The sequence below is a fragment of the Engraulis encrasicolus genome, chromosome 9 (genome assembly GCF_034702125.1).
Source record: "Engraulis encrasicolus isolate BLACKSEA-1 chromosome 9, IST_EnEncr_1.0, whole genome shotgun sequence".
In the NCBI taxonomy this organism is placed as follows: Eukaryota; Metazoa; Chordata; class Actinopteri; order Clupeiformes; family Engraulidae; genus Engraulis; species Engraulis encrasicolus.
Window position 1 is genome coordinate 52,351,487 of NC_085865.1, and position 14,079 is coordinate 52,365,565.

Here is a 14,079-nt window from a genome sequence, read left to right on the forward strand (position 1 = left end):
ATATCGGCTGAATTTGAAACGAGAGAAACGCGCAGCCGAGTGGAGAGAGAAACAGTAAAAATGTCAAATCATCCACCACAGCAAGGATCCGTGGCTGTGTTTTTATTCACTTACACAGAGACCTCGTGTTCTCCGTCTGAAATATGATGTTGATACTCGATTCAACTTTAATTTTTTTTAGGATTACTTCCTTACTTTTACATTTTGCCACGCGCACTTAAACACTGGAGTTGGTCGTGCTTCCAGTAGATTGCAACACTTACATTACGCCTTATGTTTATCACAATCCCTCAGGCAACAGACAACTGTTTGGTTAAACCGTTTGTGACAAGCCAATGCATAGATCACCCCGATGGTGCGCACTGTTGTTTTCAACGCAAACATATGAGCGGGTGATTCAAAGTTCATACAGGGAGGGCAGATTTCCACTGGCTGACTGGATGTCCCGCATACGCTTAAAACATAAATCAATGGGTAACGCTAATATGCACATTATTGGGCCGTCTTTGAAGCGTCCAATGCTCACAGAACACTTTAACTTTTCACCACCCCGGCTTCGCTACTTTTTATCATTCTGTGATAACATCATGTATTCTTCAAGGAGCACGATGTGTTTTTCAGATGCGCTGCCAGTGACAGGAGAAAAAAAATAATTACCATCCTTTGACAAGTGATTAATGACACGAAAAGAAAACAAGACACGTTGTCAAAGCGTTAAATGATTTATTTAGATGTTTTATACTGTGGAACAGTCACAATACAACAGTTGTTCATACGACTTACTGATACAAATGCTGAACACTGAAGACATCAAAAACAGCCAAATGAAGAGAAAAAGATATCCGACCGTCATAGCGACACAGAAATCTGCTGCAAACGTCCATAAACTTTGAACATTAGATGTCAATGCTTATTAAATATGCATATAACTATATACATGGTTGCTAAGGTTGACCTCTTCGAAACTGAACTTCCGTCCGTTTTATTTTACAAGTGAGAAAGGTCACTCTGCTGAAAAGTAAAGCAACTGACAAGAGCACAACCCTTTTTAAATTGTCCAACACTGCAACTTTCAGGCTCGCTCTCAACAACTTGTGAATGGAGGCCCTTGCCAGGAACCTACTTTTGTGAACTTAGAAACCTCAAGCATAAGTGGCATTTGACACGATTTCTTTTTTTTTTAAATGCAGGCTAAATAAATCTGGAATGTTTAAATAGGCAAACTAAATTCAAATGCAGCCTATGCTAAGTGTCTCATGCTTATTAAAAATGGACATTGAAATACACACTTGGTTGGTACAGGCAGGTAACATTTTGATTTTCAACTTCAGGAAGGAAAAAAATCAAGACAGAAAAAAGTAAAAATATATATAAAAAAAGATTATTCTTCAGTCGTTTGTGTAAAGAAACGATTCTCCCAGTCTTCCTGCTTCGAGTACAGCTTTACTCCAGCAATCTAATGCTTGACCGATAACCCTAAAACAGGGCCTAAAGTCTGCATCTGCACTCCAACATCAGAAACTAAACAAATCCAGCAACATTCCCCACTGAAATGTCTCGCACACTCCATGTTCAACAAACAAATATTACATAGGCGTGTATAAATGACAATCAAAAAGAAAATAAAAACGATTAAAACGAAAACGTCTAAAAATGGAGCTACGGTGGCATGGTGAAGGACTTGCAGCCAGAAGGCCTGGTTATGGCTGGGTGAAGCTGATGTGTTGGTGAGGGAGGAGAGTTTGTGATTTGGTGAGTTCGATCATCCTGATGACGTAGACGAGCCGTTTAGGGGGCCTTTCCGCACTTTGTTCCCGAAGGAATACTGTCGACTGGGCGGGGGGCAGGTCAGGGATGAGCCGTTGAGGTTTTTGGGCATGTGGGGGAAGGCAGTGTGGGCGGGTGGCGGTGGTGGTGGTGCAGCACCAGGGGCGGCAGGGGCAGCAGCAGCATTACTCGGCCCAGGGCCTGAGCTCAGGCTGGGGTTGCTACCCCCGGCTCCAGCTCCAGCTCCTCCAGGGGCGGTCGTGGGGCTGGAGAGTGGTGAGGAGGTGGACGGGCCTCCTGCACCACCAGCTGGGCTGCTGGCCTTATCGCTGGCAGAGTCGCTCTCTGAGCGGGCGGCACTGTTGGGCCCGTCTGAAGGGTGGGCAATCTTCATCTTCTTACAGCTGGGCCGAACCCGGTACTGCAGAGGCAGAGGCCCATTCTGAGGCGAGACAGGAGGGCCACAAGTTAGTTACGGATATGGTTGCCACCTCTGTCTGGCAAAACACCTGGACATGTCAAACTCAATCGACATTGTTGCTGGTATGCAATGACATCCTTCATTTAGTGTCCAGAGCATATTTTTCCCCTCTAGGTCAGACCATTTAAAATAGGGAGAATATGAAAAAAACAGACTGGTGGCAACACTACTTAGGGAATCCTCTCATTAACTAACTTACACATTTCAAAAGGTACATTTTGCAGTGTTAATTGAATACTTGAGAGTTGAATTAATAACACAGTGGATGTGTGGTTATGGCAAATAAAATGGAGAACAATCTGAAGAAGAACTTGGATGAATAAAAACTGTCAAACTACAATAAGAGTTACACACCTTTTGTAGACAAACTTCAACTTTCCTGTACAGCATTACCATCATGCTACTAACGGTAATCATCTTACAGGATTTTTAATACAGCATTTCAATGTATTGGTCCAACAGGGCGAAAAACATCCACTTACCCTCCTCCAAGTATAGATGTAGGCAATATCCATTAATGTGTAATAATCTTTTAGGGGCTCATCTTCATACATTACTTCAACCTACAGGAAGACAGAACATTGGTTTTAAAACTTGTCTGTGAAAGTCCTCAATCACCCAGGTCATTTTAGTTTTGAAAAAAAGTTTTAGTGGAGGAAGTTGGACTTTTTTGGAGTGTGAAAGCTCCAGTGGAGAGAAAACTCTTGACCCGTTTCAAAACGTTCAAACTTTTTTCAAATCCACCCTTCATTAACGCACAGAGAACAGCTGATTTTATGTTCACACATCACTTCCCAACCTTGGCCTTCAAATCACCAACTACTCACCTGAAAAGAACACGGTATGTCCATCTTACTTCTCAAAAACTTCCTCAGATGCATAACGGTCATGGCAGCGGGACACTGCAGATATCGTTTATTATTCACCTGCGCATAGAGAAAAGGTTTCACTTGGTTTAAATAGACACACAGAATAACTGCAAACACCCAAAACTCAAAAAACCCTAACAATGTTAACTGTTAATCAGACAGTGTCTTGTTCTCTGAAATATTACGTCTTCAAACAGTAATTCTCTCAGTGTAGCAGTGTGTCCCTTGAGAGAACAGTTTTTCCAACATAATTACAGTCAAACATGGCATTGTCCCAGGCCTGCTATTAAAGTCTGCTATATCACTCATACCTCCTCTTTAGAAGCTCTGTCTTCACCACCGCCAATTATTTTGGCCCTGAAAATGTAAGAAAAAAAATACAACATATGACACTTGTTACACCACATAAGTGTCTAATAGTAACTAGCACCTGATACTTCAGTCTCATTTTACTGTCAGCCAGCTTCAGGGAATATAGACAATAAAATAGAAGACAGTGGTCTATACACAACATCATATTTAATTCATACCCTTGTTAATAATTACAGCATTGCATCTTGCAAGCAAACACACAGCAGCACAGCATGATGCAACACAGGTCTCACATCACAACAGCAATAACATGTATTCATATAGTACAATATCACAGTTGACTCAAAGTGCTTTCAGATACACATACATATTCTCACATTCACATATCGGCTCTGGAGCCTGCCAAAAGGGTACCAATTTTCATGGGTTCACATGAGAAAGTGCGCGCGCACACACACACACACACACACACACACACACACACACACACACACACACACACACACACACACACACACACACACACACACACACACAATAATAATAGTCCGGGACTAGATTAGTCTGTAAACAATCGTAAGATAGCCTCACTCATAATATCCAATACTAATAAACGATGCATAGACACATAATAACACGCACTTGGGGTTGAAGAACTCGATCGAGAGACTAATGATCTCGTCATCTGTGATTATTCTCTTGTCCTCGTCCGCGACCTCGCCGCGCTCCTCATTTGACCCATTCGTGGCTATTTAACAAAAAAATACAGACATATTAAAGGACACAGATCACTGGTATGAAAAGGCCAAAATGTTCCACACAACACCGTACATGCCTGACTTCGAAAAGGTACAAAAATATGTCTTTTTTCATGTGTTATGTCATGCTTATGTTTTTTCATTTTGAGCCATTTACCATCTACTGAGGGGTGATCAGCATAGAAATCTCTCCTTCGCTTCATCTCATCTGCAAAGGAGAAAAAAAACATATGAGCCTCACAATACCATCACTGTTATTGAAAGAAAGGATGAGGGTGGTGGACTAAATAATAAAATCTTACTTTTGAAGAGGCCAGGCACCAACTTGTACACAATGTCTTGCAGCGTTTTGTCAGACCTAAATGAAAGCACAAGCCAAGTGAGCAACTTCAGATTGAGAAGTTTCTTAGGTCCAAATGAGTAATGGACTTCTTTGAGCTTGACACTCAGAGCTCCAACGTTTTTCGATATCCAAAAATGGAGGCCAGTTGTCAACTGCACAATATTGGATAAGGAGAGGATCAACGCAACAACGGGCAAATTAACCTGCTGAACTATGCAGAGAGAGGCACCGCATGACTTTTTATTAGTCAAGCTTCATCTAACCAGTTATTTCAACCTGTCAGATTTGAATCCAGAAACATAGTTTCCAAATGTCAGAATTAATAGCAAATGCACTGAAGCAGCCCATTGTTTACATAGCTGCCACATGCAAGGCAGTTAGAAATAACTGCACATCCTCCTCAAGGAGCAGGTTTAGAAGGCAACTTAAAGAAAAAAATCAGCATGCTTCTGTGGAATGAAACTTAGCTCAAAGCTCTGCACACAGAAAGCCTCGCGTAGAAGATAGTCTTTAACTTAGATGACAGAATTGAAACAACAAAAGCAAAGTTTAATGCATTCAGTAGATAGGGGCCTACTGCTGTATTTAAAGAGGTGCCCTTCACCTACCTAATATTGAGGAGAGGCTTTGTTTTATGGACCTGGACATCACAGATTGGACAGTACTTGCTGGTTTCCAAGTAACGGACGATGCACATTTTACAAACTGGAAAAGGAATGACAAAGACGTGAATTTTTACACCCAATTTCAACCAAATATCATACATAGCCAATGATTTTGATGATGATCTGCAGAATGGGTCACTTACAAGAGTGCAAGCATTCAATGATTGTTGTTGCATCTATGAAGTATCCACCACACAGCACACACATCAGATGGGGGTTGAGCTCGGTAATCTTGATTCTTGTAGTCCGATGCATGTTTACATATCCTTAGAAAATCCCTTGCCTGCAAGAGAAAGGGAGACTGTACTGAGAAATGCTGGCAATTTCACAACCAATTTGTTGAGGTTGAAGCACTAGCTGTGCTTCACAACCGCTACTACCAGACATAGGCTACACAGTAAAATGGTTCGTGTTTTTGATGACACATCACTGGTGAAACTTCGAGAAACACGCTTGGATGAAAGGATAGCCAGTCGAGTGTCACGGTTTAACATGGCTTGGCCGGTTACATTTCTTGTAACCACCAGTCTTATCACCCAACCGGGGTTAAACATTAGGTTTCCAAGGCGATGTCAAGCTCTTCAATCCAGGCCGACTTAAACGTCATGATTTACAGCGACTGAGGGATTCCTCGCATCGCGGACTGACCAAGCGCAGGGAGCAGCGAATGCTCCACAAAAGCAGAAGCAAGCCTGCTAAAGCAACAATGTACCGACCACAGAGGGGTTGTTTCGGGGGTCCGTTTATGGGGGATACCTTAATTTTGTTGATAAAAAAAGGGAAGCACATGGAAACTCTTGCCGTTTCTATAGCAACTTGGGTAGTGCCAGTTGGCGTGATGCCAATGTTGGGTAAATTAAGGCGCTCAAAAACCCATGAAAGATGCGACTGGTGAAGAAACTGAAATTGCGATTTGATGGTGCAAAGCGCAATAAACACCGCGTGCGAAGGCAATAACTTAAGCGACTTCCTGATTATTATTTTTTGGAAGGAATGTACCAGCTGACCATAAAAAAATCCACAGCACGCCTTTTGTTTATTTGGACATTAGTCAACGGGGAACCACCACTATGAGGCTACGTGGTTCTCAGCCTTGACTCAAAGCCTCGCGCGCAGAGTAGAACACATGTGGAACACGATGCTGTTCGTGACAGATCAGACATTCTTGCATCTAAAAATGGGTCCAATATGCGACACTTAACACTGACTAATCGTGCATCCCCGTCGTAGGTTACACTGCTGGATTGCATCACAGCGTGAAATGATGGGGCAGCTTCAAGCTGTCGTTCAAAGGCCGCTTCGGACTAGTAATGCAACAACTGGAATGTTAAGCAGGTGTTGCCGTTTGCTCTACACATTACTCAAAATATTACTTTACAACACCGAGATACGTTTTGGGTCATCAACAAAACACTAGAGCCTTTGTGCTCCCCTTCACTGCATGCTTTTTACGCAGATAGAAGGGACAGCTGAGCATACCCCCTTTTTAGCCTATACAAGTTAAATGAAAGATGCTGTGCGACTGTCTAATGTCACACACGCGAGTTACAGGGAATTGAATGAGAAAATATAACGCCTGGACGAGGATCAATCACAGGGCCACTTGAAACAGGACCAATTTCAAGAAGGACAATTGCCATCCATACCAACAAGACAACCATGTAACATATCTGCCGTAACAGTGTCAGGCAACACAAAACATTAGAACCCAACAGTAAAGCAGGATGTTTCATTTTTGTAAAATTAGACAGCAGATAGCCTATCTAACCAAGGCCACCCCAAGGGTGAGCGCAGGCATCGCCAATAAACACCGACCATAGTCACAAGGAAAGTAGAAATGACCTTGACTTTTTAAAACCCTTTTCATGAAGAGGACTTGTCGGTTCGGCCTTTCGGGTAAAGGAGGGTGCAAGTCACCGGTATCCATCATGTTTCAAAGTCAAAAGCAACAGTCCTTCAAACTCATAAATAATGAACAACACAGCCGCGGCATGGCCCCCTTTATTCATTCGCATGTTTCTGGCACAAGGTTATAAGTCCAACTAAACTAGATCACGTGGAAACCATTCCCAGAACGCATCTTGCGCATGTAGATTAAAAAAACCAATAAAGTAAACGTCTCAGGACCTAAGGAGCAAGATAACTAACAAAATGCAACTGTGTCTGATCGGCTAGTTCTACACACCGTACCACAGCACAGCAGCGACCTTCACCCCAGAGAAACCCAGCTGTCACTCACTTGCTGCGCAGTAGCCCAACTTATTTTGTGAACATAACAGTAAATATAGTCACGCAACCTTAAGTTGGAAGACTTTGCCTATTACACGGAGTACAAAAGCATTGTGTGGAATGCACAAACACTGGACGACTGGATGTTTACACTGAACGAGTAGGCTAAAGCAGACTCCTTACACAAACAAGTAAATCTGCATGGATTCATTTTAAAAAATGTTGATGTGGAGGTGATGGGTACAATGCTGTAGATGTTAGATGGACAATAGCTATTGGAATTTGTGTGTTTGTGTACTACAAACCAAAAAATAAAGTTCATACCACCTTGTCCGAAACGTAAGGATCTGCCTGGTCTACACACGGCAGGGACAGAGTATGAACTTAAGTTAATAAAATCGTCTTGCGTAAACATTTGCCAAAGGCATTAACGGTTAAGATTTCACAACACCCAAAAGGTCATATACCTATAAAATGATACCATAATACAACACAGGATTGACCACAATATTGTTTAGAAGGTTGCTACCGAGAACATCTGACCAGTTGCGACCATAATTCGAGGGGACCTCCAGGTTCCATCAATAACACAAATGCGTAAAACAAACGCCAAACTCCGTGCGTAAAGAGAAAAATAATCGATAATTGCTGAAGAACGCTTTGCCACAAACCACTGACTTTACGGCTGGAAAATGCGTGAGTACAGAACAAACATTTGAAACCGTACTGAGACGAACACTGGTAGTAGGTACGCGATCACCAGACTGAGCCTCGCATCCAAGCACACGTAGCACTTTAACGTTAATAAATCAGAACAAATATGGGAGTGGAAGGGCAGAAAACCGCCGATGGTGAGAGACTATAACGAATGCTACATACCTGTTTGCTGCGGTGAGGGTCGCAAGAACTGGAGGTGTTCAGACAATGAAAGTTAGAAGTCGATCAGCAGAAAATGAATGTGAGCCAAGCGGCCATCTTGAAAAGAGCTGCAGACGCTGTCAATTGCAATAAGGGTAAGCCAGACCGGAGCTCATTTTCGTAATGAAAACCGCTTTCTTCCAGCTTAGTCTGCACTTGGTGATAGCGGATGGTCTGGAGTACCGATTGATTAAGTCCTTTCTTAGTCCAAATACGCGTAGGAGAGTACGTTCCGTGAGAGGTTCGGTCTGAAATTTGCCGTTTGAAAAATGCTGCGCTGATGGCTCAGTGGAAACTGACACCGTCCCCAAAATGGCTTGTAGTTCGACCGCCCCGCTCGTCACGTGGTCTTTTCCTTAAGGGTGGCCTGGGAATATGTGTCGGTGTAATGTGCATGGGCAAATTCTACAGATTTATTCATCAGAAATTATTTTGACACTTATATGAAAAGAAATTCCACGCAAACATTTATGCTTTGGATAACGGCCATGCGTGCGTTTTGTATCAAATGCAATTACTTTCTTTGAAGAGGGTAATTTTATCGGGCTAGAAATGTGGAGGCATTTCATTTTATTCACAGATATATGTCAATCATCACTCAGACAGTTTAAGTTTATGGGGATAACCATATAGGAAAACAAAGACAGATGACCGGTATGCGCAAGAGAAGCTGAGGGGGGCGCGTCAGCGCGGTAGAGTGGGTGATATCGACTGCCTTGCTCTTTGCCCTTTATGATACAAGGCTTCAGCGAGTCTGTGGACGGCATCGTTCAGTCACCTCTGGTATATCAGTGATGAGATGGTGCGAGAGTGCTTGCATAGTAAGGCCAACAGTTTTTCAAAAACGCCAACAACCTCTGAGGACGTGCAGTGGTTCATACAATTGATCAGTTACATTTATTTATTTATTTATTTATTAAGACATTTATCCAGCACGCCCTCAGCAGTCGGGTGTAAGACTGAGCCTATATTAATTCAGATGACCTAAGGATGAACTGTACAGATTTCACAAGACAAAGGCGGTTGAGTATCCATGTTCAAGTAAAGATTTAATAGCAAAATGTATGGTTTAAAACACAGGCCACGAATTGCTGAATGTAAATTCAAAAGACGTTGTAGAGCCCCCGTCCAATCCGACATGAATGTACGAAGTGAAAAAAACACCTTATCTTCATTTTCTATATTCCCAAGCCAAATGTGGTGATCATGACTGTGTCGCTTTTTCCAAACTTTTCGCAGCGTCCTTCATCTTCCCCACCAAATCCTGCAAGGAAAGCAAGGGTTGACACACAAGAAAGTAGTCAGAATAAGTAGGCTATGATTTGCATTACCACTAAAACTTTTGGTCACATGTGACAGGTAATATTGGGCATGTGACGTTTAGCACCAAAATCTCTAAGCAGCGAGATCAGGAGTTAAGGCTTTCGCTTGATTTCATTGACCGTTAGTCACCAGAGAGTTCCTGTCAATAAATCGTTCCACGTTAACCATACTTTCCAGTGAACCCTTCACAAACAGCTGAACAAAATACAATCAGTAAAAGTTATAAAATATCCCGGGTAAAAGCACCGATAATTGGAGTCCCCGACAGAAGCCACACCGCGACGTTGCTGTGAAAAGTAGCCTACTTTCTGGAGGGTTGTTCGAGAATTTGGTCTATCTTTGGAGATTGTCGGGTCAACATCAATGATTTATGAAGGCATAATTAGTCACTTGTGCCTGGTCGGTCTTGTAACGAGTGAAAGGACAGTAAATAAGTCAGCTTTTACGAGGAATTTACATCTGGTGAACAAGAGACACGGTCCAACATTACGCACGGTTTCCCACTACTATGAAGGGGAAAAGGTAAGAATTTAAGAATCTGAGAACGCACTGATTGGATTGTGAGCAGATAGGATACACATAAAATCTTTATTACAGCACTCTACAGCAGTAGCCTACTTATTTCTAACCTGAAGTTGCTCCATTGTACAGTTAAAGTTGACATCCTTCGACGGTCCTGCGCTGTCATCATTCTACAAGTCAAACAGCATGGGCCCTGTTAGAAACTGAAACGTGAAAGAAAACTCTGACTCCAATTACATAGACTACATCATAGTCTAACCTACACACACATACCTCAACATGAAGGGAGATCAAATACGATGGCTGGTTGACCTTGTGGACATGACTGTTCTGAAAAGCAAGACAAAATATTTATTTGAAAATAAATACAAGTGCGTCTTTACGCATTAGTCAAAATAAGTTAGAATAGGCCCAATACCTTGATGCAATAGTCTAATCGCCACAGGACATCTGTTATGTGGGGTGGACTTCTACCAATACTGAAAAATAAATACAAAATGTAGTTAACAAAGCACATTCGAAAGCCAAACCAGGTTAACAGAAGAGGGAGAAAATTCAATGTACATCATTTGTCCATTCCCGTTGTCACCAAGTCTTAGTGAAGTGGAATTGGAGATAAACACCAACTCGGGCAATTGAACCCACAAACCCATAAGGATAGGCTACGTTTTAAAGCCCCTTTGAGGCATTTCCCTGTTACATTTCCTTTCTCTGTACCCTTTGCATGCGTCTTTCTATATTCTGTAGAGCTTAACAGTCGTTGCACCAAAGATTGTCTTAACTCCCAATGGAAGTTTGGTTGCACCTTATCACAACATTGTGTCGATGGCTTGGGGAAAGTGTATGAATTCTGCCATAGATTAGACAATTCTTGTTTAGTATGCCTAGGTTACTCATGACTTGGCCTTTACCCAATAGCCTACATGGCCGTTATAATGACATTCCATTAACGGGGCTTTCAGTAGCATCCCTTAGGTAAAATGACGTCAGTTCAGAAAATGAACAAACTGAGAATAAACGTACCTTTCCAAAAGGCTTTCCAGAATCCTTTTATGATTCTGCAAACGAATTAATACAAATTAGATCAAGTTTTATGGAAACATATGATAGCTTGTGATGAAGTAACTGGGATGGTCATGCAAAGCACAACCTTCTCAGAGACAAGTTTGTCACCTGGTATGAACTGTAAAACACGTCTATCCTTTCAGTGTCAAACGAGGCATCCTCTAGGCACGAGCTGTTAACGCAAAACAGGAAAGAACCGTTCATCAAATGAATTAATTTCCCATATGAAAGACAAACAGCGCACTACTTTATACATAGGCTACAGGGTAACCTACCTTATTGTCGATTTGTCAGCGCTTTGCTTCACACTCTCAAGTATGAAAGTAGTGCAGGCAAGGTGGCAGTGTTTGAGAATGGTTTGGTCAATGTTTTTCAGTTGGGGATTGTCTGCAACAAAAAGATAATGACATCTTTCACTCATCTTGTGCTTATGGATGACTGCGTAATTATCGACATCATTTGGGTAAACTGAAAGGAGTAAAGCATGAACGTTGCCAGATGTGGCACTGGGGGTGTGATGGAGCCTCCAAATGTAGTGGTTCTGTAGCTAACAACCATCTTTCGGGCTTGTTGCGGTGCTGTTAGGTTGACCACAGCTCAGATTTTCAGAAGCGGGGACCGCCTACACACACATCTTTACCATTCTACTAGATTTTACACACTCTGTATCGCTTAGCTGGCTTACAAATTGGCCATAAAGGTGTAAAACGAGTAAGGTGATACAAATCGTTAGCATGCATGCTAGTAGACTGACTGTGCCACCATCCACGGGTGTCTTTGGCTTGACATCCGCGCAGACCGCAACATTTTGCTGTGCCAAACGTTCGGTACCAGCAACAATGTAACGTCAACTGACACTGGGTATGCCAGAGACCGGAGTTTTCACACCTCATCTCTCAACATGTCATGTAGCATATGCACCGGAAGTCCCTCCACACAAAGAGGGTCGGTAGCAGCACTTACCCAAGCCACATTCAGACTGCGAGGAGAGGAGGCTCTGGAAAGCGGCATCGGTAAACGTTGTAAAGGTTTTCAAATCGAAATGCACTGGATCTGCGAGATATTGCAGACCCTTTTGTACCGAGTCGGATAACTCCATTTTGTGTTTGCAACTCGCAGCAGCAGGTCACGTGGTTGAATCAGCTGACTCCGTGAATGGAATTTACTATATTTTTTTCCAACGTAGGACTCGGCACTAGCTCTCTTGGCAAATGCGTTTCCCTGCTACCGCATAACATAACATAGGCTTCTATGCAAAGCCTACACCTTCGTGTGCGTTTCTGTTCACGGCTATGTTAGATGTTCAGCAGTTAAGATGAATTACTGGAAGCCTTGTCGAAGAATCTGCCACATATAAGATTCAAGAAACAAGAGTGTGTTGTTTACATGCCCCATAGCGGCTTCGTATGACAGTTACATTTATTTTGGTGGGCTCATACTTCACACTGGCCGTCCCTGGTAAACTGGGTATGGTTGCGCATGCTCTCTAAAATGAGCTGCAGGATAGAAGAAATGCACTTGACTTACCTCGATTCCAAAAGGCAAGGTCGCTCTACGCAGTAGGCTACTTGAGAAGTGTTTGAAAGGAGATAGATCAGATCACGCAGACTAATATTTGAAAACCCACGATTTTAGATTAGCAACGGAGCAGTGCAGTGCCCGTGCAATTCTGCAATACGACCTTAAAATCTTTTCTGGTTCCTCGTCTTCTATTCTGAGCTTTGACCCGACACACACAAGAGACTCATACTTCTAACGTACCATACACCATTTAGCTCATATAGCTCATTTAAACCATGTAGGACATCAAATCTCATTGAACCGGAGATTCCCTCGTGATCTGTGCGTGTCTGAAATGCGCGTCGCGCGGAGTGAAGACGTTTGAAAAGTAGAATCACAGGGAGCAACTGCGATGGCGAAAGCATTACAGATAAGCGAAGGCTGGACTGGCGGACCTTTTATAGGCTAATTAATTAAAACACGTAATTAGTTGTCAAGTTAGGCGCTGTTCCGATATCCCACATTGATGGCAACATGGTATGCCTTTACGCAATACATTTTCCCCAAACTTTGCCGCTTCACAGTGCTGGTCTGACCCTCAATTTTCTCAGCCCTTCACGAGACTAATAAAAATAGCCTACATTGGCCAACGACAGGTGATCTTACGGGTAACTTTTAACTCTTAATTACGCATGCAGTAACGCAGAAATGTGTAATGGCACACTTAAAAAAAAAATCATGGACCATGTTACCGCTGAAACTCTCTCATAAAAATCCAATGCGAGTCCTGCTAAGAGTAGGCTAGACTAGCCTACATAAAAATCTGCATAAACCCCAAGTTCCCTCGTTGGCCGTAGATCAAAAACACAAGTGCCCAGCTGACTATTTTCTATCCATTTAATAAGCCTAGTAAATGTGTCTTCTACATTGAAAACTTTGTTTTATTGTTTTGATTTTATCGTCCGCTGTTAAATTCATGGCTTGATTGTGTGTCCTCACACATAGGCTGCGATAATGAATTGATCTTAAATTATAGTGATGCTGCCTTTTCCTGCATAGCAATGTGGCAGCGCTAAAGAACAAGACAAAAGGAAGAATGACAAAAAAAGAAGTGGATTATTGCATTAGGCTATATGAATAGGGTACCATTTCATCTGAATATGACCCCTGGTTTTGACAGGTAGCATAGACTTTCATACTCAATGGAATTTCTGTTTCTCTATTATCATTATTATTATTTTTAATTATGTTATCTGAAATCATGGAAATAAAAAATTAATAAAGAAAGTTAATTTCTAAACTTTCACTGAACTGAACTTTCCTAACT

General features: G+C 42.2%; 2 protein-coding genes across 2 annotated transcripts; both read right to left on the reverse strand.

Annotated features, from left to right (window-relative positions):
• Positions 1-705: 705 nt before the first annotated feature.
• On the reverse strand, positions 706-8,655 carry bmi1a (bmi1 polycomb ring finger oncogene 1a). Its single transcript, XM_063207355.1, has 10 exons — positions 8,304-8,655; positions 5,339-5,478; positions 5,139-5,235; positions 4,490-4,545; positions 4,345-4,395; positions 4,072-4,177; positions 3,429-3,474; positions 3,076-3,174; positions 2,731-2,811; positions 706-2,209 (listed from the first exon to the last, which is right to left on the reverse strand). The coding sequence occupies exons 2-10, from the start codon at positions 5,448-5,450 to the stop codon at positions 1,763-1,765; spliced, it is 1,095 nt and encodes a 364-aa protein (XP_063063425.1). The 5' UTR covers positions 5,451-5,478; positions 8,304-8,655; the 3' UTR covers positions 706-1,762.
• Positions 8,656-9,365: 710 nt separating this feature from the next.
• commd3 (COMM domain containing 3) lies at positions 9,366-12,649 on the reverse strand. The gene is made up of 8 exons (XM_063207357.1): positions 12,216-12,649; positions 11,528-11,639; positions 11,361-11,424; positions 11,211-11,245; positions 10,606-10,666; positions 10,461-10,517; positions 10,295-10,357; positions 9,366-9,606 (listed from the first exon to the last, which is right to left on the reverse strand). Exons 1-8 carry the CDS (start codon positions 12,349-12,351, stop codon positions 9,547-9,549), a joined length of 588 nt encoding a protein of 195 aa, XP_063063427.1. The 5' UTR covers positions 12,352-12,649; the 3' UTR covers positions 9,366-9,546.
• Positions 12,650-14,079: the final 1,430 nt, after the last annotated feature.